Source organism: Tauraco erythrolophus, chromosome 27 (genome assembly GCF_009769465.1).
Source record: "Tauraco erythrolophus isolate bTauEry1 chromosome 27, bTauEry1.pri, whole genome shotgun sequence".
Classification (NCBI taxonomy): Eukaryota; Metazoa; Chordata; class Aves; order Musophagiformes; family Musophagidae; genus Tauraco; species Tauraco erythrolophus.
In genome coordinates, this window is record NC_141491.1 from 3667797 (window position 1) to 3692094 (window position 24298).

General features: G+C 59.0%; 1 protein-coding gene across 1 annotated transcript; it reads right to left on the bottom strand.

The window, feature by feature from the left end:
- Positions 1–1760: 1760 nt before the first annotated feature.
- MDFI (MyoD family inhibitor) lies at positions 1761–22496 on the bottom strand. The gene is made up of 4 exons (XM_086627122.1): positions 22385–22496; positions 6657–6851; positions 2423–2677; positions 1761–2017 (listed from the first exon to the last, which is right to left on the bottom strand). Exons 1-4 carry the CDS (start codon positions 22494–22496, stop codon positions 1761–1763), a joined length of 819 nt encoding a protein of 272 aa, XP_086483248.1.
- Positions 22497–24298: the final 1802 nt, after the last annotated feature.

Consider the following 24298-nt stretch of genomic DNA (forward strand, 5'->3'; position numbering starts at 1 on the left):
TAGCTCACCACTAAAAATAGGTTTCACGGCTGAGCGGCAGCGCCGGAGGGCAGGCAGCCCAGATCCCAAACCAGCCTGTGTCGCCGTGACCAACTGACCCATTTGGCCTCGTTTTTTTAAGTATTTTTCCCTCCTCGTTCAACTTCAGCCCAGGCAGCAGCCTTGCTGGGACGGCCAAGCCCACTGAGGGGTAGCGAGATGCTGGCAGGGGGCTGCGATCCCTTAATCTGCATGGCACAGCATGGCACAGCATGGCATGGCACGGCATGGCTGGTGGTCCCATGGCAGGACTGGGAGGAGGCAGGCGGCAGCAGGAGTGCCCAGACCACCCGAATTTGGAGGGCTGCCAGCTCCCACAGCCTCACGCCAACCCTGGGCAGCCTGTGCCCACCCCAGCCCTGCAGCCAGGAATTCGTGTCATTTATTTTCTCCTTTAGGGAAGCCATGTCCGTGGGGCAGATGAAGCAGCTCGTGGGCCCCGCTGTGGGGCTGAGCCCTCGGAGGAGCAGGGGATGGTGCTGCAACGGGGCCAGGGTTTGTCCCGTGGCTGCAGGATGCAGGACACCGGGACCTCGACCTGTGCCCCGGAGCGAAGGACGGGGAATCCTCTCACGTTTCCCCAAGGACTAAAGCAGGAGCACCCTGGCGCTGTCCCGGAGCTCTCCCATGTCCCAGGATAAGGGGTGCAGGTGCAGGGACTGGGGACACGGCGTGGGAGCGAGCAGCCGTCCCCGGGAGCACCCGGCAGAGCACGCGATGCGGCAGCCGTTGGTCAGAAATGAAGAAAGACCTTTATTTACAGTAACAAACGAAAGGGACCAAAAAAAAAATAAAAATACCGTGACACTTCCCTCCCCTTCTCCCCAGCCCTTCCACAGGGCCTTTTCCACCCTCACCCAGCCACAAGCCCTGTCCCCGGCGTGGCGGGATGGGGCCAACAACTGCTGGGGGTCATTTGGCACCAACCAACCCACCCACCCCACCAGCCCCCCGGGACCCCCGCGGGGTCGGTAACAGCTTGGCACTGCTCCGGGCTCTCCCCAGCCAGGACGGCTGTCCTGGTCCCTGGCTGCAACCCCACTGCTGGGACCAGTGAAGGAAAAGCTTCTTCCTGGAGGGGAGCGGCTGTGTGTATTGCACGTCGCTGCCGATCTCAGCACCGAGGAGGGGAAGGGGCTGGCAGGATGAGTCCCACAGCACGGGATCCCACAGCCTGGCTAAGGGCTTCGGCACCAACCGGTGCCCCGTGGGCTCCTGGCAGGGAGCGAGGCTCTGTGCTGCGCCCAGCCTTGGAGGTGTCCCGGGGGGAAGGATGCTCCGTGCCACCCCTGCGTAAACCAGAGCACTGTCCCAGGGCAGGCCCGGCGGTGGCAGTGGCTGTCCCCAACGCAGGGACCCCGGGGTGGCACCCACGGGCTCCGTGGGGCGCGGGGCGGGTGCTCCTGCTCTCGGCTCAGGTGGCAGGAGGCTCCCGCGATCCTCGGCCAACCGGCCCGGCGCAGGGAAGAGGTAGAGCGTGACGGGACGCCGGCCGTCCCCGGAGCCCCCGCAGCCCTATGGATTCACCCTTCCCCAGGCAGGATCCCAGGATGAGGTTTGCACTAAGGGAATATCGCTCTTCTCCTTCGCCGGGCTCTGTCTTTCGGCGTTTCACACCGGGGTGTCCCCACCACCGGCTCAGGGACCAGCCGGACCCTTGGCCGCTGCAGGAGGGGTGGGGGGGGACCCACTCCTGGTCCCCCCCCGCCGAGCGCAGCCCCTCAGGAGGAGAAGCAGAGCCCGCAGCACTCCATGCAGATCTCCAGGCAGTCGGCCGACTCGCAGCAGGCGTCGATGATGCCGCAGTCCATGTCGCAGGGCAGGTCGCAGTCCGCGCACTCGCCCGAGTTGCAGCAGCAGCAGCAGATGCAGGAGTCCTCGGAGGTGCAGGAGCCGCAGGTGGCACAGTCCAGCACGATGTTGCAGAGGGTCAGGAACTCGCAGAAGAGGCAGGAGAGGATGCAGTGGACGCAGCAGTCTGTGGAGGAACAGCCAGAGGGTTGGGGGGGAGGATGGGTCTGGCTGGGTGAGACAGCATCCATCCAGCTCAGCCCCATGAGGGTGGAAATCATCCCTCAGGAATTAATGGAAGGGATGGGAAGGGGGCTGGGAGCCAGGCACTGCTCCAGGGGCCTCCCTCAACACCCAGGGACATGCCCAGCTGCCTGGGGCATGCCCACACCCCAAGAGAGACCAATTTTGAAGGACAGGAGATGACCCTGCTCAGCACCCACCCTGCTGAAGGCTCCCATGGGGGGAGCTCAGCTACCACATGGATCCGAGGGTCCCGGTGGGCTGGAAGGGTGCTACATGAGAGATCCCAAGGGATGGGGGGCCAGAGGGGAGTGGCTGGAAAGGGACCCTCGCCAGGGAGAGCCGGTACCTTCTTGTGCCTCAATAGGGATGTGGGAAGAGGCCGACTTGGAGCTGCCCTTGCTCTTCTTGCTGCTCTGGCTGTTGATGGAGTGGTGGGACTGCAGCTTTCGGTGAGGCTTCTGGGTGCTGGGGAGGGGGCGGAAGACCCCATTCCCTGCCTCCCCGTTGGCACCGCCTGGATCCGGCCCCCGCCTGGCCCCGTTCTGCAGCAGGTGGGTGCAGGGGCTGGGGGGTTGTGGGGTTGCTCGCACCTGGGGCTGGCCTGTGGGGGGAGAGCAGCACGTTACCCCCCCAAGCCCTCCCTGCAGTGCTCGCCCCGGGGAGAAACCTGTGTCCGGTCCCTCGCCACCGCATGGGAACCTTGTCCCCAGCCGGACATAGGGTGGCCTCAAGGCTGGGATGAAGGGGTGCTAACAGAGGCATGGTCCAAGAGGATGGAGATGGAAAAGGAGATGCAGAAGAAGAGATGGCTGGAGGGAAGGAGACAGAGGCTCCAGAGAGAGGAAGGGATGAAAAAAGAGCAAGAAACAAAGACTTGTCACGAAAGGTGTGCTGCAACTGCCAAAACTCAGCAGACGACCTGGAGGAGGAGGTCTCTGGGGGGATAAAGCCACCAAGGCCACCTGGAGCAGGCACCGTGGCACGGCAAGGCACACTTGCCTCGTGCCGAGCGGGGAAGAGAAGAGCCTGTGGCTGCTTCCAGCTGAGAGCCACCCCCACGGCCAAGCCACCGTGCCATGAGCCCAGGGCACGGCGCTGCCGGACGGAACTCCTGGCCATCCCCATCACCCTGCGTGATGCCAGAGAAGACGAAAAGCCACCGGAGAGCCGGGCTGCGCATCTGCCCTGGACGACGTGAATTGGCCGCTTGATTAAAGGTCTCCCCAGCCTCTGGCTGAACTTCTCTGCAGGAGGAAAATAACTCTATATCTGCGCTGCGGCCGTGAGAGAGGCCGGCGGCCCCACGCCCTGCCGGGATGCTGCCGGAGCCAGCGGCGCGGCTCAGCCCTTCGCTCCTGCCCGGCGCCGTGTCCCCACGCTGCCGTTCTCCCCACGCTGCCGTCCTTCTCCCCACGTCCATGGTGATGGGGAGGACTGGGAAGCCAGCGCAAGGGAGGGGGGTTTGAGCATCCATCCTCCTCCCGCAGCAACGCCAATCGAAGCCACAAATAAAACCCCGCCTGATGGTGTTTTGGCCAAACTTTGATTTTCCTCTCCTGGGGCAGTAAACAAGGGATGATTCAGGCAAGAGGCTCGAGGGCAAAGGCACCTCCAGCCACTGGGGAACAGGAGATGCTTTCTGTGCAGGGCAGCTGTGGGGTACAGGGGGGACCCAGGGGGCGGAGGGGGCACAGACGGTCCCTGTCTTGTGCCCGTCCTCGCCGGTGAAAATAAATTAGATGGAGGTTAAAAAATCACAAGCACACGGACCTGGTGCCCGGCTCTGCCAGACTGAGCTGGGCTCAGACTGCGGAGGAAGGTTTAACTGGGTGTTTGGGTGAAATGCGGCGTCTTTGACACGCACTGGGAAGGGAACTGGAAATAACCGGAGCTGAGCGGGAAGAAGAGGCTGGAAGCAGGAGGGTTGGGAGAAGAGCAGAAAGGAGAAATGGAAAACAGGTCTTGGATAAAATGCAATGTGTGACCTCCTCAAAAAAAACCTCCTGGAGTGTTGGCTTCCCATGCGCCCTTCTCCAGTGCCCTCGACCTGCCCGTGCCCGAGCGCGTACACCGAGCCGGCACCAAGCGGCACAGAGCCAGGGGGTGACTGCGGTGCCCCGTGGCTGCCCAGAGCCACGGCGGGCAGGGGCTGAGCCCGCAGGGACCCACGCCACAGCCCGGCCTGGCAGTGTCCGACGGTGGCAAATACTCTGCGGCGTCCAGTGCCAGGTTTCTCCGGGGGTTTGCAGCGGGGCGCGCCGTGCTCGCTTTGGCTTTCTCCGTTTCGCTGCATTCCTCAGATTAAACTGTTTGTAAATCGAAATCACGCTCCGGCTCCAGCGAGTGGCAGGGAGAGGCAGCCAGCAATCCCCCCCTCTAAGTTAGGAAAAATAGCTTCCATCTTTTAGGAGAGCCTTCAACTCACAGGAGCCCAGCACTCTTCTAAAAGAGACGTCTTCAACCTGGGGCTGGGGGGGAGCAACATATAAAAATCCCTACGATGGGTGTCAGGGCAGGAGCTGGGGGGGGGGAACCAGCCCACCTGACGGCCCCCACCAGGGTGGGAAACCAGGGCTTTGGGGGAAAGCACCAACCTTCAGCTCTTCAATGACCAAAAACCTCCTGGATGTTCATTTTGTTTCACACGCAAGGTAACGCTCCCTCCTGCCACGGTGGCCCTGGCACAGCCGCAGTGCCAGCCCGGCTCAGGTTCTCCCGTGGTGGCATCACTGGAGCCCGGGGGGACAGATGCTCCGAGTGCAGCGGTGCTCGCCCCGCTGTGACCCCCCCGGCCATCGGCTCTGCCAAAGGCTGTTTTCCCGAGCCGCTAACCGGACTCGGCCAAACCAGCCCATCGGGGCCACCCGAGCGGAGCCTGCTGCTCGGCTGAAACTCAATACCTGGAGCCCCAAACCCACGATCTCCACTTCGGTGGCTCCTGAACTGCCAGAAGACTGACTTATTTAAGAACCATGGCAGCTCCAACCAGCCACACTGAGCCTCAGGGCAGCTGATCCATCTGGGAAACACTGGCGAAGGACACGACCCTACACCCGGCAGCCCCTTGCTGCCTGCTCCCTCCTGACCTTGCATGTGCCGGGCTGGCACAAAAACCTCAGCATCATGGGGGCATCACCCCTCTTCATCTTCCCATGGGGGAGCCTAACTGTGCTGGAGAATTTACCCCCCACAAGTGATGGTGACCCCCCTTCCCATAATAGCAGCAGTGGGGAGTGGGCTGCAAAGCAAGAGATGCCGGAGGCGATGCTCCGCAGGGAGCCGAACCTCATTTCCCAAGGAGGAGAAGGGAAGGAGGGGGGATTCCATGCACCCAGCACCCAGGCGAGCCCGGATGCGGGTGGCAGCTCTCCTCCCATTCCTGGGGCCCGTGAGATGGAGGGTGGGCTGGGCAGGGGGCTGCGGGGGCCGCACCGTGCAGGGTGCAGCAGGCTGCAGCGTGACTCAGAGGTGCAGAATGTCTGTGGGCAGCCGGCCCAGCTCCCAGATGCTTCGCAAGGGCTCGAGCTCTGGTTGAGGAAACGTGCGCTCTCCTCGCTCCACGTACGCCATCAGGAGCACACGGATTTTGCCGTCTCCCCCCTTCCCTTTCCCACCCCGCCTGCCCACTCTTCGAAGTTTGCAACCTCGTTCCCACCCTCCCTCTTCCCGTTGGGAAGCATCCATCCACTTTACGCCCCTTGGAAGGGAAAGCTGCGCTCTCACGTCCAACAAAAGGGGGATGGCTGCGTGCGTAAGGGGCAGCTGGGGAGCAAAGCCCTCGGATCCAGGCTGGGGGCCAGGGAAAGGACGGACGGCGTGACTCCTGGAGAGCCCGGCCCCCGGTCTCCCGTGTCTGCCAGTTCTGCTCTCCCACCCTCACAATGGAAAGGGCACCCTGGCCCCCACCTCTGCTCCCACCCCAACCCAGCGTTTCTCACAGTGGGGGGTCTCCAGCAGCAGAAATGGGGACCTGCTGCTTGGCTCCACCACCGCCCCCAGCAAAACCCCATCCAGCCCAGCCCCATCCCATCCTCTGCTCGCTCAGGCTTTGCACCAGCCTCACCCAAGAGCTGCCCTAATGGGAGGCATCTCCCCTTGCTCCAGCTAACAGCTGCTGCTCATCCCTTCGGTGGCTGTGACCACAGAGCCCCGGAAGGGCCCGTTCTGCCAGGGGTCTCCTCTCTCCTGCTGTGGCTTCAGGGGATGCTCCAGCCCAGTAGCCAGCTCTTTCCTCCCAAGGCCAGTCCCTCTTCCCACTGCGGCATCCCAGGAGGACCCCAACACGACCAAAAGCTCCTCCAGCCACCAGCCCTTCCCAAGGACGACGGCAGCGAGAGGATCACAGTGCTGCTGGAAGCCGCCCTTCACTTTCTCCATCTCCCAATGACTCATTCCCAGTTAAAGCCTTTCGCTTTGATGTGGGAAAGAGCAAAGCGAGGAGGAGACGGCTTCCCACCATGGCTGCTCGCCTTTTTAATGAGCTCTGTTACTGATTAAACTGATTAAACGGCAGCAGCCCAAAGCACGAGCACCCGGCAGCGTCCGGAGCTGCATGTGCCATCGCAGAGGGAAACACTCACATGTCACAGCTTCGGGAGCACCTGCAAGCTCGGGATGGGGACCCTTTGTCAGGACTTTTTGGGACTCGTCATCTTCCAGGGGTTTCTCCTTCTTCGGAGCCACAGGGCCGGCAGCAGGGCGGGTGGGCGAGCGGGACTCTGCCGATGGTGCCGCTGGCGTCTGCCTCGGCGAAGGGCGCGAGGTCTCGCCCGCCTCTGCAAGAGAAACAGGGTTGGAGCTGAGCGACCTGGGGTGCACCGAGCTGCGGGCAGAGCCCCTCGGCCACCCAAACCCACCACATCCCCAGCCCCTGCAAACGGCACCGGTCGGTGCTTTGGGACTCTGATTTCGGCCCTGTTGGTTTTGCAGCCCAGAATACACGGGGTGGGGGGGAGAACTGGAGCACTGAGAGCGATTTTGGGGTGCTGGGGGTGGGCGTAGGGGGTGCTGCATTGCTCTGCAGCCACTCGCCCTGCTGCAACACCAGCGGTTTGGCAGCACCCTCCCAAAAACCTTCCCGAGGTCCCACATTCCTTCTCTAAAAAGCCAGGGGATCTGGTTACACTCAGCAGCTCAAGTTGGATTTTTCATCCCCCCTTCCCATGAAAGGGCCACTGTCTTCCCTGCAGGAGCATGCTGCCACCTCCCTCGCATTCCTGCTTGCTCTGGGACAGGAGCAGCCCCCCCGGAACCCCCTCAATGGGGCAAGCGAAACCCAAAAGAAGAGCTGTGCTATTCCCCGTGGGGACAAACCCCGATGCCACACACCTCCTTGCAGAATCCCAGCAAGGAGAAGGCTCCTGCAGAGCCAGCACTGCGGGCTGGGGGCCGGCTGCCCCCCCACCGTGGGGGCTGCATGGTGCTCAGTGCGATGCTGCACTCCCCCACCCATCGCAAGCCCCCTCCTCGTCGCTCCATCCCTCTCCCCAGAACCTGGAATAGCAACTGCTTTGCACAACAGGGGCTGGACCACACTTTATATAAAACTAAATTATAGCTTGGGCGAAGGGAGGGAGACCAAAGACCCATAATTTCCCTGGCTGTAACAAGAGGTCCTACACGCAGGCAGGCAAGGGTGGGTGGTGGGGGGGGAAGAGAGACCTCGGATATTTCATTATACTCAATATAACAAGAAGTCCTACAAGCAGGAGCTGGGGAGGAAGGCAGGCAGACCTCACACCTGTAATTATATGGACTATAACAAGAGGCCCTACAAGGGAGGCGGAGGGTCTCATCCACACCCTGGGGTCAGCAGGAGCCTGGACATGCTGCAGAGGGGCTGCAACCACCCTGGTGTGATGCTTGCTCCGCTCCCAGCTTCGTTACACCCCACATGCCCATCCATCTGCCTCAGTTTCCCTACAGGACTTTCCTCTCCACTCTCCCCAGGATGCTGATCCAGCCTGGGGCACCAGAGCTCCTGCAAAAGGAAGTTTGCTGGGAAGGAAAGCTCATCCCGATGCAGAGCCCTGCTCACAGCTCTGCTCTCCTGTGGGATGCTCCCACAGGCAGGTGATTTTGGGGCTCAACCAAGGGAAATTCAGTAGCTCCAGCTGAATTTTGCACAGCAACATTGGCTTCGTGTCCCAAGCGGGGTGGGAGTTCGTGAGCCCCAGAAAGGAGGAAACTCATTCCCATGCCCCTGTGCAAGCCCAGAGCAAAACAGAGAGGAGAAGAGAGCAGGCTGTCATCCACCTATAGGTGTTTGCACATAGGCGTGGTGTGTAGGTGAATAATAACCATATGTTGCTGCATTCACGTCCTCTGTCATGTCTCAACCTGGACCGGCCTGAGTCAGACCTGCGGTGCTGAGCCAGTGCCTGATCCAGAGCCTGTTAAAGCCAGGGATGAGCACCCGATGGCTGGGCAGCCCTGGACGGAGCCCTGAGTCGGAGGCACCCGGTGCAGAGCATGGAGGGTGCAGCTCCCACACAGTCCCTAGGAAAGGATCCGAGTCCCAGGGCATCGGCATAGTCAGGGAGATGCTCCGGTTTCTGCTACGAGCTTCCCGAGTGTGCTCGAGGCTTAAAAATCAACAGCCAAGACCACGAGGTTGCTTAGAGCAGCCTCATCATCACCAGATCCCCGGCTCTGCTCTGCCCTCGAGGTCAGCGCTCACCTCCGCAGCCAGTGATTTACACTGGGAAAAAGAGCTGGAAAATCAGGTGCTGCAGCAGGAGAGGGGCCGGCGGCTGCTCTGTGCACTGGGCAAGAGGGCTCCATGGGTGATCCACATTGCTCCAGCTGATCCCTGCCTCTGCCACTGCCGCCCCGTGCTGCCTCTGTCACACCTCCTGCTCCCTCCCTGCCCATTCCCAAGGGGTTGAGGATAAGGATGGTGTGTTTAGACCCTGAGCTCTGCGAGAACGCAGCAGCGCTGGGCTGTACGGATGGCGAGCGAGCTGGTCCGCCGACTATCGAGACCAGGTTCGTTTTTGCCATGTCCCCTTCACCCATATAATTAGCCTGCACGGCACGAGGTCTCACACACAACCACAGCGATGCAGGGAGGAAGATGGCAATTAAATTAACTCCCACTGGAACAAGCTGGCCAGAAGAGAGACAAAAATAGACAGGAAAAAAATTTGGGTAAAAGCTGGTCCTTCTCTGCCTTATACAGCCTCACCTCCTGTTGCTGCATGTTCGTGGGGAGCGCACGGACAGTGCTGACCCCCAAGTGCACGGTGTGCCCCGGGAGCGAGATGGGGACAGGCTGCGTGTGCTGTGGTGGTCCCAGCCTGACCCCAGGGCAGGGCTGGGGGCAGCTGGACACATGGGCTCAGCACGAATCCTGCAGGCTCCTGCCCCACAGCTCCCTGCCTGCACTGCTCGTTCGCTGGGTCTGGGCACTTCCCAGGCACCTTCCGCTCCAGAGGAAAATGCAGTGGGAATGCACAGGGAAAATGCCCGTGCACTGGGCATGCACGAGCACAGCCGCTCCCAAACAAGCCTGGCAAAACACACCCAAGGAAGAGGCATCACCGCGACGGCACAGGGAGAGACGGACAGACAGGCTCCAGCCCTGGCACAGCTGCTGGGGTACAGGCTCGTCCCACAGCCACCCGGCTCCCCTTCCTCCTTTAAACACCCCCCCAGCCCGGTCCCTGCTCGCAGGGGTGCTCACGCTGCTGGGCTTGGCACTGCCAGGCACCTCTTGCAGATCAGGACGTGCTGCTCCACAGGGCCCCGTGCAGACAATCCCCTGTCCCCTTGGCTGCGTGTGCCCTCATTGCTCATTCAAACACTCATTTGGGGGCAAAAAAAAAATGAGAGGGGGGTTCCTGCTCCCCAAACCACACTAAGCTGAGCAGAGGGGCTGAGTGGGGAAAGAAGTGTGGGGAGGAGCAGCAACATTCCCCCATCACTGAGGTCTTGAGGGGGTCCTTGGCAAAGTGAGGCTGTTCCCACTGCCACCAGAGCAAGGACTGGTTCCTTCCTTCCCCTGCCATCGCCCCGCTGCCGCCAGAACAAGACCAGGCTTGACCTAATCTCCCAGGTTTAAAAGCAACCACAAGCCTGGGCAAAACACAGATGAAGCCCTAAGGAAAGCCAGCCCTCGGGATGGGACAGCCATCCTCTTCCTCGCATGCACCCCCATAGCAGCTGCACCCCCAGCCCCTTCCCGGCCACGACAAATGCTCATCACGTGGTGGAGAAACACCCTGGGACGAGAGTCCAGGTCCCTGCTCCCCCATTCTGCACCACCTTTTGTAAAACACAAGGAAGAACTGAAGGTAACGTGGCACAGGGAGAAGCGACTCGTGTTTTGAGAACAGAGATAATAAGGCATTTAAAAATAATAGGCCAGGCTTCAGTAAATCACAGCGCTGCCCTAAGGTACAAAAGATTAGGAAAGCCGATAGACGTGGAACCACTTTCTTTATCTCCTGGTTGCCAAGCCCGGGAGATGCACACAGGTCAGGTTTTCTGACTGTTCACCCATTTACAAAGTCTAAATCCACCCGTTGTAAAAGCCCCGAGACATCACTGAGCTCAGAAGTCCACCAGGCACTGCAAGATTTGAGAGAAAAGGAGGGAGGAGAGGAAAGATGGGAAGAAGCTGTAAGGTTGTGTTGGCTTTAACTGAGTATCTTGCAATACTCCTGCAAAGTCAAACATACAAAACATCCCTCTGGGAGCACCGGCTGTGGGAAAGACCTAACTTTGCATCCTGAGTGTCTGCAGGAGCTTCTGGGGCAACCACCAGACATTGTTCTGAAGAGGGGAAAAAGTATTTGTGCTTTGGGTGGGAGGCGTGCTGAATTCCCGATGAGCTTGCAGGACCAAGCTGACCCATCCCCGAAGTGGTGGACAAACAAAAGGCAACAGCAGCGTGTCAGCAGCTGGTGAGAGCGCTCGGCCATGCCAGGGCCATGCGGAGCTTCTCCAGCAGCACAAACAAGAGCTGCACCACACCACGGCCACAGCGTCTCACAGCTCATGGGGACCTGTGGGTTTCCTCCCCTGCAGCCGGTTGTGGTGCCCAGACCCCAGCTGGGAAGGCACAGAGGATGTGGGAAGACGCAAAGCTGGAATCATGCTTTTGGGTCAAACCCACCCAGGTTGTCCCACAGCTCCTGCTCAGCGTTCCTGAGCTGTAGCTTAATGCAACAGATGATGTTCCTGGCTGCTTGTGATCTCTTATTTATTTGCCCCTCTTCTAACAAAGTGCCTTTGGCTCAAGAGGAAGAAATCTGGCAGTAGGAGATGGATGGACACCTCACCGTCATCGCTGTCCCACACGTGGCTGCACGCCAGCCACGGGCAGCACGGGAGAGAAAAATGCTTCCAACACACAGGAGCTAAAGACAGGCTTGGACTGGTGAGCTCAGGAGCAAATCCTGTCTTTTTAGCAAGCAGCGTGTTCGGATGAGGTGGTGTCAACCCATTGGAAAAGGGAGGGAGGGAGGGAGAAGGGTCTCGACACATCGGGATCCACATCTGAGCTCTTCTGGACCTGAAGAACATCCAAATCTAACACTGTGGGTCACGACTCCTGCCGACGTGGAGATGCTCAGGAGAGTCTCCTGTCCCCCCTTCTCTGTCCCCTTTAATCCCTCAGGAATGGCTGGTCAGGGAGGAGATAATGTTGGATGGAGACACAAACAGAGACAGTCTAGTGAGGCGTTTGCCATTAACAACACGCTACCTTGCAGCAATATTTAGTTTGGGAGCTTTCTAATCTGTTTTATGCAGATAAAATGAGCATGTAATCTCCCTTGGTTTTCCCGTACACGCTGCCTGGCCCAATCAGGTGCCTGTTTGACCCAGTCAAGGGATATTTTGGAGCTTGATTAAGTGGTTTCAAGTGCAGAAGAGACAGCGCTGAAGCAAATCCTTCCAATCCCATGAGCCAGGCTGGAGGAGAGGAAAGCAAAATTCTGGTTTGCAAGTTTGCTCAACTGGGAAAAATCCAAATGGCTTATTTACATTCAGTCTGAAATTAATGCACTAGAGCATTTTTGGATTCTATGATATTCAGGGAAAGGAAACGGAGGGTGGGAGGAGAAGGAGGAGAAATGCCCAGAGCTCCTGAGCACGCCCAGGCCAGACCCAGCGCAGCTTTGCTTCCCTCCCGGAAAGCATTTGCCCCAGTGTCTCTCTGCTCACCTGGGCAATGCTTTGGATAAACAGTTCAGTTCTGGGACAATGAAGAATCCGGTAAAAAAAATATTGGTTTCTATGAAAAGTTACTTCCTAAATGCAAAAAAGCAAAACAAAGCAAAAAACCCACAAAACCCCAAATAGCTTGCCAGCCTGGGAGTTGTTATTATTTGTTATTTATAGCCCTTGGGTGGGTAGGAAAAGAGGAATTTCGGGCCGGCCAGACAGGCCAGGACCAGCATCCATCCAGTCTGTCCGTGTTCGGCATTCGACCTCGGCTGAAAGCTCCTCCGGCGACAAAACCCCGACTCCGGGGTGCCAAGGTGTCCCTACAAATCCCATCACCCAAAGGTCCTCGTTGACCCGACCAGCTCCTGCAGAGGAAGCACGCACCAACCCTCATGGAAGAACTGCTCCTACCCGAGAGCGAGGACAGCGGGGTGGGGGGGGACGACCTCGAGAAGGGGTTTCAGGGAAGGCAAGAAATAAAATCACTGCAAGAAGCACACGTCTGTCGTTGCAGCAACAGTGAGGAACTGCTCCTTACGCAGTAAGAATATATTTAACATATATAAAGGCAGCGTTTGGGACTGAGCTGCAGGTGTAACGGAAGAAGCAATCTCTAAGCCTAAACCAGAGACATGGGACAACACAACTTGCCCCAGGACACAAACCAGGCTCAGCAGGACCAGGTTTCTGCCCCCAGCTGCCAGGCCAGCCCATCTCCCAGCGTCAGACCTGGGCTCTGCCTAAACCAAAGAGTGATGTGTAACATCCCGAATGCGCTGCAGGGCCAAGGAGTGGAGACAAACAATGGGGAAAACCAAAGGGCAGAAGACCCAGACTGGAGTTGAGTCAACTTTTGTTGACTTTGAGGAGCACCAGTGCCAGCTCAGTGCTCCTTGGTGCCAGTTAACCCCCTGTGCCGGCCAGAAGGACATAAAAGAAAGATACTGGAGATCCTGTGACATCCTGGGTGTCCTTAAGGACAAGCAATTATCCTTGAAGTCTGGAAAGCGGCTAACGCGATGCCTATCAGATCCAAGAAGATTCTGGGAATTACAGACCAAGGAGCCACATGGCTGTGCTGGGGAAAATTATGGAGAGTCTAATTAAGGACCATGCCAGTACAGTAATTGCGTAACCTTACGGGGTCAAACCAGCACAGGTTCTGCCAGGGAAAATTTGTGTCTTTCTAACCTGCTAAGAGTCCTTAAAAAAAGTTAATTGAAGAGCAGATAAATGTGAGCTGGTGGACATCATTATTAACAAGAATAATAATTTGCACTTATATAGCACCTTTCATCCTGAGATCTACCCAGTGTACCATTTTAAGCCAGTGCCCATCACACATTCCCGATCTCCACGTATTTTACACTAGCACAGACGCCGCAAAACGGAGCCTTATGGCTGCTCGGCCCGATGGGGAAACTGAGGCACGTAAAAGGGATTTGCCCAAAGCAACACCCTACGGCAATGGAACCCAAAACTTTGCAGTCCTGGTGCTCAGCCAGCGTACACGCTCATCAGGTTGGGGCTTCTTCTAAGCACAGACCCCAAAACAGCTTTGCAAGAGCTGCAGCGTGGCCTGAACGGGTCCGGGGCGAGGTGGGAACAAGCTCTTCTGCAAAGGTCGGGCACGGCTTGCAGGGCAGCAGTGCTCCTGCTCGCTGAAGGAAGGCGGCGAGGCCGGCCAAGGATGAAGCCATTCGGGTGGAGCGAATAATTGCTCCTGGAGTCAGCGAGTCGATCCGCTTCCTCGTGATGCGGAGGAACACGCCGTGCCGGCAGCACAGCCCCGGCACCGCAAGCAGCCGAACCGGGTGAGCACCATCCTGCCCCGGGCACAGCCGCCTGCACGGAGGGAAGGAGCCGGCGCTGGGAGACTCCTGCGCACCCATGGGCAACACCCCAAAAGAGGATGAGACTGGGGTGAAAGTGCTTCCCGAAGCTGCTGCCCACTCCCTGATCCAGCCCATCGCTGAGCTGGGGATGCACCGATGGAAAGACAGCGGGATGGCACCGGAGCGATGGGGGTGACCTTCTCCCCAAGTCAAATATCAAGTTCACCAGGGCTGCCAAAGCCCAGCTGAAGATCAAACGGAGCTGAGCAAAAGCATGCATGCACACAGTTGCAGCGGGCAAAGCCTGAAGACTGAGATTTGTGGCAAAAATTCCCAGTTATCCCATCCCCGCTGCTATGCACTAGCTCATCTCCACCAGTATAACCCGAGCGTAGCACTGGCGGGATGCGGCAAGGGGCTGTGAGCACCGGGAAGGACCGACGTGGCTCCATCCCACACCAAACCCCGCAGCCCTAGGAGGCTGCCGGTGCCCGTTCCGCAGGAGGCTGCGCAGGGCATGGCCCGAGCAAGGCGGAGCGCTGGGAAAAAATCAGGAAAACTACAGAAAATGCCCAGAGGACAGCTTGGGTTTCTGCAACTAATAGACTCGAGCAGGCGCTTTCCAAGGAAATTCAATCAGGAGCTGGAGCAGGAGTGGGACGCCGGGGTGGCAAGCGGCACAGCTTTGTTTTGCTCAAAACCAGAAACATTTGAGAAAAGCCAGAAATCTGCCTTTTTTTTTTTTTTTTGAGTTCTGTTGTTGTTGTTCAAAGAAAAGAAAAAAATGAAGCATTTTCAAGAGCAGACGAGAAACTCTGAAAGAAAACCAGAAATGAATGTTTTGGTGCAAAAAGTTTTATCTGGGGTAAAAAAAATATTAATTTTGTTTCTTTCAGGGGTTTTGGTTTTGTTTTTTTTTGCTCCTCCGCACTTACAGGATGTCTGCATGCAAACCTGTGAGTAGTTTCTTGAAAATCAGTGCAAAGCCAAGCAAAGACCCTTTTATTTTGACCTTGCAGGGGGGTGCCTTTGTTTCTGCCCCCATCCCAGGGCAGGACAGAGTCCCGCTAATGGGTACCCAAGCGGTGATGGCACCGACTCCTGCCCAGCCTCCCCTGCTCGGGGCATCCGCGGGTGCTCAGGACCCCAAGCAGGGTGGCAGCACCCTCACGCAGGCAGCCAGACCCCGATATTTCGGGTGAGCGGGGAAGAGCCGCTCGCAGCTCCGAAGGCTGCGTTGCTGGGGCCGCGGCATACAACAGCTTTCCACCTCCTGCTACACCTCAGGGCAAACTCCTTGGGAACAGGCAGAAAGAATTAAGGAAAAAAAAAAAATGTGTGTGAGTATCCAGTCCCTGCCTGGCTCCAAGCAAAGAGCCGCAGAGCTGCGGGTGCCTGCAGCCAAGCCAGGACACAGACATGGAGGGGGACACGGAGGGGGGGACGCAGTGGTGGCCCCATGCGGCAGATGTCCTGCTGGGAAGGGAAAGGAGGGAGGTGGGAGTGAGTGGAGTCAAACTCGAGGGAAAGCTTTTTCTCCTGGAGATGGGATGTGCCTCCAGCATCTTGACACCGGTTTGCTTCCCATATGAAAAGCCCCTCTCCCACTGTCCCTGTTCCCCCTCCTCTTCCTCCCCATGAAGGGAAGGAAGGACAAAAATAATCTCATCAGCCAAAGGGCTTTCTGTTTTCTCCTGTTTTCTCTTAAATCCTCCAAAAAATAATTATACCCCACATACTGCACACAGGGAGACAACTGCTTCTTCTCTCCGAGGCTCCTCTGCAAACTACCTGTGGCTATTTCAAGGGTTTGGTTTGCAACGTGCCCGTCCCCTCCCGGGCGGGAGGAGGCTGCGATGGCGCTGGGCCCATCTCCAGAGATGCCAAGGAACAAACTCCGGGAAACAGGCTTCATCTCAGGCTGAGAAACAGAACCAAGCACGGCAATGCCAACCCGACGCTGCCCATGACGCACTAACTTGGGCCAAACCACTCCGGCACCTCAGTTTCCCCATTTATTTCATGGGCTCAGCGTTACCAAATTAGCTGGTCTAACACACAAAGCATCGGAAAGGGAGTAGAATGAAAATTCCCAGGCTCTGCCGTGCGTGACAGAGCCCCTGGACGCTGCCCAAGCGATAATGGCTCTGCACCGAAACGTCACGAGGCCAAACGAGCACGGAAGACAAACCGGACCCTGTCCATTCATCGCTCACCGAGCAAGAAAAAAGAAAGAACGAAGGAAACGATGTGAGGACGAATTCAAAGGTCAAGATGTGGAAGGGAAAAGCCGCCCTCTGAGACAGGACCAGGGATATTCTCTTGGCACAAAATCTGGCCCCAGGAGTCTGGGCAGGCAGAAATCGAGGGTGTCCTGGAGCCCCCTGGGCCAGCCCGGCTTTGCCAGCTGCAGAAGGGGAGTCTAAAGTGGATGAATTTGGTCCAGCTCTGCTCCAGTTCGCCCACCCTGGCTCTGTGCTCCCCTCCAGCAGGAGCTGGGGAAGAGGAGGGTGGGCTGGGGGCTGGTTTGGGATGGAGATCACACCCCTCCACCATGGGTGCACCACATCGGGCACTCAGGGACATCCTCAGGCTCCCAGACGTTGCACACCTCGGCTGGGTCCCACTGCTCCTGCTCAGGACACCAGTACAACTGGGAGGCTGAAGCACACTTTACCTACACACCGCTCCAGCGCAGCCAACATCTGGGAATGTGGAAAAGACACAAGGCCATTCTTCTGACACGTTTAACAGATTTCTAAATTACTTTTTAAAATAACACACACTTGATCTCACAGTAGCTAGTGCACAGTGCTCCTCCTAACCCAGACTGGCAGCACGTTCCCGTGCAAGAGCTTTTTTGCACTAGGTCCGTGCGTTAACACCTCACCATTTCCCACATGGAGAGGAAAGCAAATGGAAGGAAATCCAGAGAAATAAGCTCTGTGCAGCCCCTGCAGCTGCCTCGGTCCCGGGACACGGCTGCAGCACAAAGCAGCGTAACAGTTCAGCCGGGAAGTGGAGCCTGCAGCATCCAGCTGGAAAAGCAGGGAAGAAGAGAACAAGAGGATGTATTCTCCGAAACTTGGGCCCAGCCGCGCTCCGGGCCAAAGCCAACAAGGAGAGAGATCCAGCTGTGCTAAGCTCGGTTTCTGCGCATCACCGTGCCCGCTGCTCCCAGGGCACAGCTCCTGCCTGTCCAGCAGCTGCTTTCAGAGCTGCTCCTGGGGTGGATTTGGCCCCTTTTGTGTCTAGTCTGACAGCGTACGCATCGGGGTGTTTCACCTCTCGCCGTCAGCTTCCTGCTCCGGCATTTTTTCTCTCACATTGGAACTTTGAATGTAGTTTCTGCACGTGAACCTTGGCAGGGACCGACCACCACAGACACTGGCACAGGTCCCCAGGACTCAGGCAGAGCCCAACACCCCCCAGACAGCTAAGGGGCTCAGCTTTGCCCCATGGAAAAAGTGAGGATCCCCAAAACTTTTCCAGGCACATCTCCATGGCCTGATCCTGCCCCCCTGCATCCCACCGGAGAACCCCAGCGAGTCGCTGCGGGGTGGGGAAGGGGCTTTGTCACCCCCAGCCCCAGCCCAGCCCCCCGAGCTGCAGAAGAGCCCCCAGCCCGACACCCATCCCTCGGGAGGTGTTTTTAACCCCTTCAGCTCGTGCTGGCCCCGTGCTCCGGCTGCCCTGTGCGCTTGGCCGAGTTACAGAAACCGCTGCGAAGTTCGTGCTGTGTCCGCTCCCCTCCCCAAGCCGTGCACACACCCCCCCCCCCCCCAACACACACACACACACACACAATACACACACACACGCGTGCTCGCTCTCTCTCTGGCCTTCCTGGACACGCACACAGGCACCCCCCCGCCACCCCCCCCGCCGTGCTCACACCCAGCCACGCACACGCCCGGCCAAGCACACATGGAGTCACGCACAGCCCCCGCCGCCGTGCACACACTCCACCATACATCCCCCCCCAGCCCTGCACACACGCACCCCCCCAGCTGTCCACCCCCTGCCCCCCAGCCGCGCACACCCCCTCCACTCCACGCACACGCACCACGTCCACTAATGCACCCCACAGCCTTGCACCCACGACTCCCCACAGCCGTACACCCCCCCAGCAGTGCACCCCCCCCAAACTTATACACACCCCAAGCCGTACCCCCCTCCACCCGTGCACACACACACACACACCCCCCCCAAGCCGTGCACCCCCGCAGCCGTACACACATCCACCCCCCGGACTCGTGCACACACACTCCCTCCCCCGACCCCCCCAAGCCACGCACACCCCCCCCCCAACTCCCCCCCAAGCCATGCACAGATACCCCCTCCCCACTGCCCCCCCCAGCCGCGCACCCCCCCCGGGCAGAGCCCCGCGTACCTGGCGGCGGGGCCGGCTCGGCTCGGCGGGGCTCCGGGCGGCTCGGCCGGTTGTTGCTGGCCTGGGACATCGGAGAGCGGCGGAGGCTGCGGCTGCGGCGGGGAGAGAGGGCTCACTGCGGGCCGGCCCCGGCCCCGGCCCCGCCGCCCCGGGCGCCGCGCTCACCTGGGGCCCCGCGGGCCGCCGCGCCTCGGCTCAGCCCCGCGCCCGCCCCCGCCGCGCATCCCCCGGCCCCGCCGGCAGCGGCTCCGCGCCCCGCCGCCTCCCAGCCCCGCCGCTCCGGCGACCTATAATGAGCCGGTCGGGGGCGCGGGGTTGGTTGTTGGAGGTTTTTTTTGTTGTTGTTGTTGTTGTTGTTTTTCCTCAATTCCTTAAAAAATAATAATAATTAAAAAAAAAAAAAAAAGGCTGCGAGAACAAACAAACAACCGGCCGCGTCCGCCGCGCTCCGCGGAGCGGGAGGGGGAGGAAAAGTTTCTTTTGGGGGATGGAGCAGAGCCGGGGAGGGGAGAGGCAGAGGTTGCTGGGCTCTCCGGTCTGGCCTCGAAATTGGGATTTCTCAGCTTTGCTGCGCTTTCGGCTCAGTGTTGGGTCCTCCGTCCCCACCTCCCCCCGAAAATTGCAGGGGGGATTATTGGGTCTGGGAAACTCCCACCGCTGCAAAGCCGTGCTCAGGACCCTCGGGTGGGTGCTCCAGCCCGTCTGCTCCCAGGCAGGGAAGAAAAGAGGTTCTTTTGTTTCTGACCCTGCTGGCACGTCTTCAGGAAAGGCTCAGCCTCCTCCACCTCTCCCTGCCTCGGTTTCCCCAACTGGTAAATGAGGTTCGGCTCCTTGGGGTGCTGCCTGGAGGTGCTGGGATCAGAGGGGAGCATCAGCCCTGGGAGCGACAGCGTGAAACCAAGGTTTCAAGCGGGATCAGCGCTTCCCAAGTGGGCCAACCCAGGATTTGCTGCGTTTGCTCCAGCGCTGTGTCCCTGCAGGGTCCCCATGAGGATTCGTCCTCGTGCAGAGCTTCAGGCAGGACGCGGTGGGACATTTTCAAAGTTGTTTTTTACAACACTGCTGGTGTTTTCCTGCATTAAAAAAGCCCAGTGTTGCAAAACATACAAAAAGAGGCTGCAACCACCGTGGAGCTCGGCTGGAGCCATGCTGCCACTGGTGTGAGTCTGGAGCGGAACCAGCCACCAGCACGCAGGGCTGCCCTCCCTGCCCTCCCCTATGGTGTGGGGCTTTGGGGTCACTGTGAGCCACCACTTCCCTCGGTCACCACTTCCCGGACACGCTGGGGGTCTCAGTGACAGCTCGATTTTGCAACCCAGAGCTACGGCTCCAGGTTCCCAGAGCAGGGCTGAACCCACAGGACAGCCCCGGATGACTCCCCATATCCTGCTCCTTCCCTGCCTGGTGATCCCGTAACCCTGCTGCCATCGGGGCTGTCTCCTCCACTGTGGTGCAGCATTTAGTGTGGCGAGGGATAAGGGGAAGGTGCTGAGATGTCACCACCATAGCCCCATGTAATGGAAATGGGTTGGGAGGGGGAAACGAGGCAGCGTTGGGCACAAAGCGGGACTGGAGGGACCTGACATGCTCAGGATCTTTCAGAAAGCTCCAGCCTGAAGCCAGGGAGATGAAGAGGGTTGTGCAAGACCTCAAGAGTTGGTCTGTTTTAAAACCAACTTGTCACTATGGTTTGTGCCTTTTAAATAATCCTTCCAGGAGGAATGTTCCTGTCTGCACCCTACAGCGACCCCACAACCCTGCTGCTGGAGCTGTGCCCTCCCGAGAGCTGGCAGCACCATCCTGCCCACCCTGCTGTGCTGGGCACTGCACATCACAATCCCTGCTTGGCAGGTCAGGAAAATAGGGATCCTGACACAGACAGAGCCCTGAGTGCTCCCTGCCCAGGCAGTGGTGGGCGCATAGGGAGCAGCACAGGGTGCAGCATGGGGTGCAGGGCCACGCACCCCTCTTCCTGGCCGCAGCTCTCCTGTCTCTGTGCATTGTTGTTACTGAGGGTGAAGCATCGCGACGCCCCGTCTCTGAGGGGGGCCGCCCCGGCACAGGTCACCCCACCAGGAGCCAACGGCCGGATCATTTTCCTTCGCCTGACACCGCTCCGCCGGCCGCAGCCCCAGCAGGACCCAGCCAGCTTTCCACAAGGGTTCATTAAAGCAGCGTCCAACGCTGGCTGCGCCGGTGACGGCGAGCGGGGCGGTGGGGTGTGCCGGCATCCCCGGCCTCTGAGGCAGTGTCTGTGAGTCATGCCAGGAACATGCCAGCCCCACGCGCTGCCGCCGCACATTCCTCCCTGTTTACCTGCTCAGACACCCGTGAGCCCAGCCCCACCGGCACAGACGCACCCTCGCTCCTGCCGGGCAGCCCCGAGGGACGTGGCTGCACCGGACAGAGGTGCTGGATGAAAGAAGGACTCAGCAGCGCTGGGATTGCCTTGAACCTGGGGAAGGAGGAGGGTGGCTGCCCAGGTGGGTGATGCTCTGCCTGGGAGAGGATGGAGCTGGGAACCCGGGTGCCACGTGCTCGGCTCTGGCCATGAGGCCACAAAGCCAGGTGGGGATTAGCAGTACTTTTCCTCCGTGCTGACAGCTTTGCCTGATAACAAAAAAAAAAAAAAGAGTACTTGGGAAACTGAGTCACAACTTTGGTGGCCCAGGGTCTCCCTCCTGCGTAGCCTTGGATTGGAGGGGGAAAGGGGCTCCCCGCAATGGCTGCGTGGGTGTCCGGGCACGGTGGGAGCTGTGCCATGCAGGAAAGTGCTTTGCAGGTTTTTTGGGGCTGGAAAGCAGCAGGGCTTTACCTACGGCAAGACTGGGGCTGCGGCATTGCCTGCCCTGTGGGCCATCCCGCCGAAACTCCCACACCTCGAGGGGGGACACCCTGGCCTCAGGGTGAAAAGGATTACACTGAAGCCAGAAGCAGGATCCAACCTCACAGAACAAGTCTGCGCCCTCCCTTCTTCCACCAGCCATGTCCCTTTGCCTTAAGGCAAAACGCTGCCCCCGTACCTGCTCCCGGTGCCCCAGGGCTCTGCCCACTCCCTGCCCATCACAGCCCAGCACGAAGATGGCTGGCAGCGTGCCTGCTGGCTGCTGCCCTAACCCCCAGCTTAGGTCCCCTCCGCCGTCCCCCTGCCACCTCCTCCCGTTGGGGTTTCTCTCCTGCCGCATCCCACGTCCATTCAGAAGCAGGAGGCGAAATTTGGCAAGCGCAAACCGAGGGCAGCCGGGGCCCAGCCTTCCCTGACCTCTCCTTAGTCGCGGGGACGGTTCAAGCACGTCACCGGCAGCATCCGGCGGGGCAAGCGGCTCGGCCGGCCCCGCCGCCGCTCTCCCATGACGAGCCCTGGAAGGAAAACGTGCTGCTGCTTTGCATCACTGTTGCTTTGCATCGCTGTTGCCCAACAGTGATGAACCAACCTCCAACACCCTCCCTTGCTGTGGGGCTGCTGGTCCCTGGGCACGGTTGTCCCATGGAGTCTCCAGCCCCATTCCTGTACTGGAAAGCTCCAGGGACGGAGGCGAGCGGGAAGGTGTGAGCGACTCCGGCGAGGTCCGTCGTGGGGGTTACAGTTTGCCCAGCGATGCCGAGCACTCAGCACACTGACGAGAGAGTTTTCCACAAAAACACGTTATTTTTTTTCCCCCAAAAAACGTTGTCCCCTCTAAAGGAAGCTCTCTTCGAGCAGTTTTAGTGGGGTGCTGGGGTGGGCAGCAGAGGGGCTGGGGTCACCCTGCAGCGTCCAAATTAATCCTGCAGTGATTACACCCGGATTAATCGTGCGGTACACCGGGATTGCTGCAGCCCCAGGAGCGCTGTGGGAGCTGGCTGTATTTTGGAAAACAAGGCTGTTTCTGTAGGTGTGTGACTGCGCTGACCCACATTCACAAACCTGGCACCAGCCGCCGCTCCGAGCTCCTCTGCAGCCAAAGTAAATCCACCCGCGTCCTCCCAGCTCCCGGCTGCGTCTTGGGCTCCTCGGCGGAGCGGGGTCTGCGCCCCATCGCCCCCAGGTCCGCCGCTCCCCCAGCACCCCAGAGCTCCCCATTGCCCGGGCTGGGGGCTGCGTGGAAGGGGCTGGGGGGGGCACCCAGAGATTTAAACCAGCTGAAAAACCTCCCTGACCTTCCCGACTCCGACAAGGATTTAGCACTAAGCCTCGACTTTGTAGTTCAAAGGGGGTTTTGCAACATTCCCGGCATCTATCCCTCAGCTTTGCAGTTTCGAAAGAAAAACAAACAAATAAAGAGAAAATGCCTGCAACCTGAAAAAAACAACAACAACAAAAAATAACAAAACCGAGTCAGCGACCAGCCCGAGCCGGCGCGCGGTTAACCTGCCGTGAACGGGCCCGTGGATTTGGGCTGTGCAGACCCAAACGTGTTTGCTCAGGGTCCGAGCCACAAGCCCCTGATCTGTCTCCCATAATTACCAGTCACTGGGCACACACGCAAAAAAAATCTCTAAACAAAATAACCTTCTCAAACCCTGCTGTGCAAAGCTGGGGGTGGGGTGGGGGGAGGCACTGGCTCGCTGGGTTCGCAGTGAATGACCCCACTGTTTTACATTTTCTGCTAAAAGATTTTGATGAGTCACAAGCTATTTCTGTAAATAATAATAATAAAAAAAAAAGACGGAAATGGACATTTAAAAAAAAAAAAGGGGGGGGGGCCCCATGAACATTCATCTTTTGGAGATGGAAAAATTAAAGACTTCCCCTCCTCCCCTCCACGCTCTGTGGGGGGAGGCAGCGGCACATGCGTGTCCGGGGGAAGCATCCGTGCCCATCAGAGCAGCCCCACCGCTGCCACCCACCACGGCTGCGCCCGAGGGACTGCTGGGGACCTCGGCTTGGGGGGTTCGCCAGCCCCCCTGGTGCTGCGGGTGAGCGGTCACATCCCAGCTGGGCAGGGGGCTGAGCATCACCACGGCCTTTTGCAAGGAAGGCTTGTTTAAGAATAGGGTGGATGATCTACTTGAGGATATGGTTTAATGGGGATTAGGGATGGTTGGACTCGATGATCTCTAAGGTCTTTTCCAACCTAGAAATCTATGAATCTATGAAGGAAACTGAGGCACGAAGAGCTGCATTGCTGGGGAAGATACGGCTGCACCGGGGGATGGGGATGGTGACACTCAGCAGCACAGTCCCGACATTGCATCCCACCGCTGCGTTGGGGCTCCCACTGAGCATGGTTCTGGGCAGGCTCAGCAAAGCAGATTTTTGGGGTGGGGGTGACCACCTGCTTCAGCTGTCCTGTCCAGACCCGCTCCGGGGCTCCCTGCCACCCCGGGGCTCCACAGGCGGTCGGATCCTGCCGCGGGCAGCGACATGGTGCGCTCACGCTCGCCAACAAGGTCCCCTTTGTCCTCCCTCCATGTCCTGCGCCGGGGGGACCTGCCGGCCTGGGGTTGATGTTCCAGGTTTCTGCACAGATGGGTATGGGCCAAGACTTTTGGAGAGGCTGGGGTGGCAAAAAGGGAGTGCTTACACCCAGCCAGCACCCATTCCTCCCATTCCTGGTCTTTTCTTCCCAGTTACTAAAGCCACAATTATTCTTCCCATCACTTTTTGAGTCCTCTGGTGCAGGGGGCTCGCAGCCCCGGGCCACAGCACGGCACAGCTTGTGCCTTGCTCCGGACACGGTGCGACGCTGGTATTAAATCAGCTACGGCCTCTCCGCAGGGAATACACCGCTGCCTGAGCGGCAAGAGGAAAATGAATACACTTTGACTGCGTGCAGCTGATTTGAGGGCTATTCTGACAGGAATTCATCTACACCCATCCAGCAGCCCTGGGCAGACG

Bases quoted from the DNA above. Each gene is read 5' to 3' on its own strand.
- MDFI (XM_086627122.1), bottom strand. From the start codon at position 22,496: ATGGGGCGCAGACCCCGCTCCGCCGAGGAGCCCAAGACGCAGCCGGGA. The intron at 6,852-22,384 runs GTTTGTGAATGT...TTTCTCTTGCAG, and splicing joins GGAGCGGCGGCTGGTGCCAG to AGGCGGGCGAGACCTCGCGC. The intron at 2,678-6,656 runs GTGAGTGTTTCC...CTCCCCCCACAG, and splicing joins TGCTCCCGAAGCTGTGACAT to GCCAGCCCCAGGTGCGAGCA.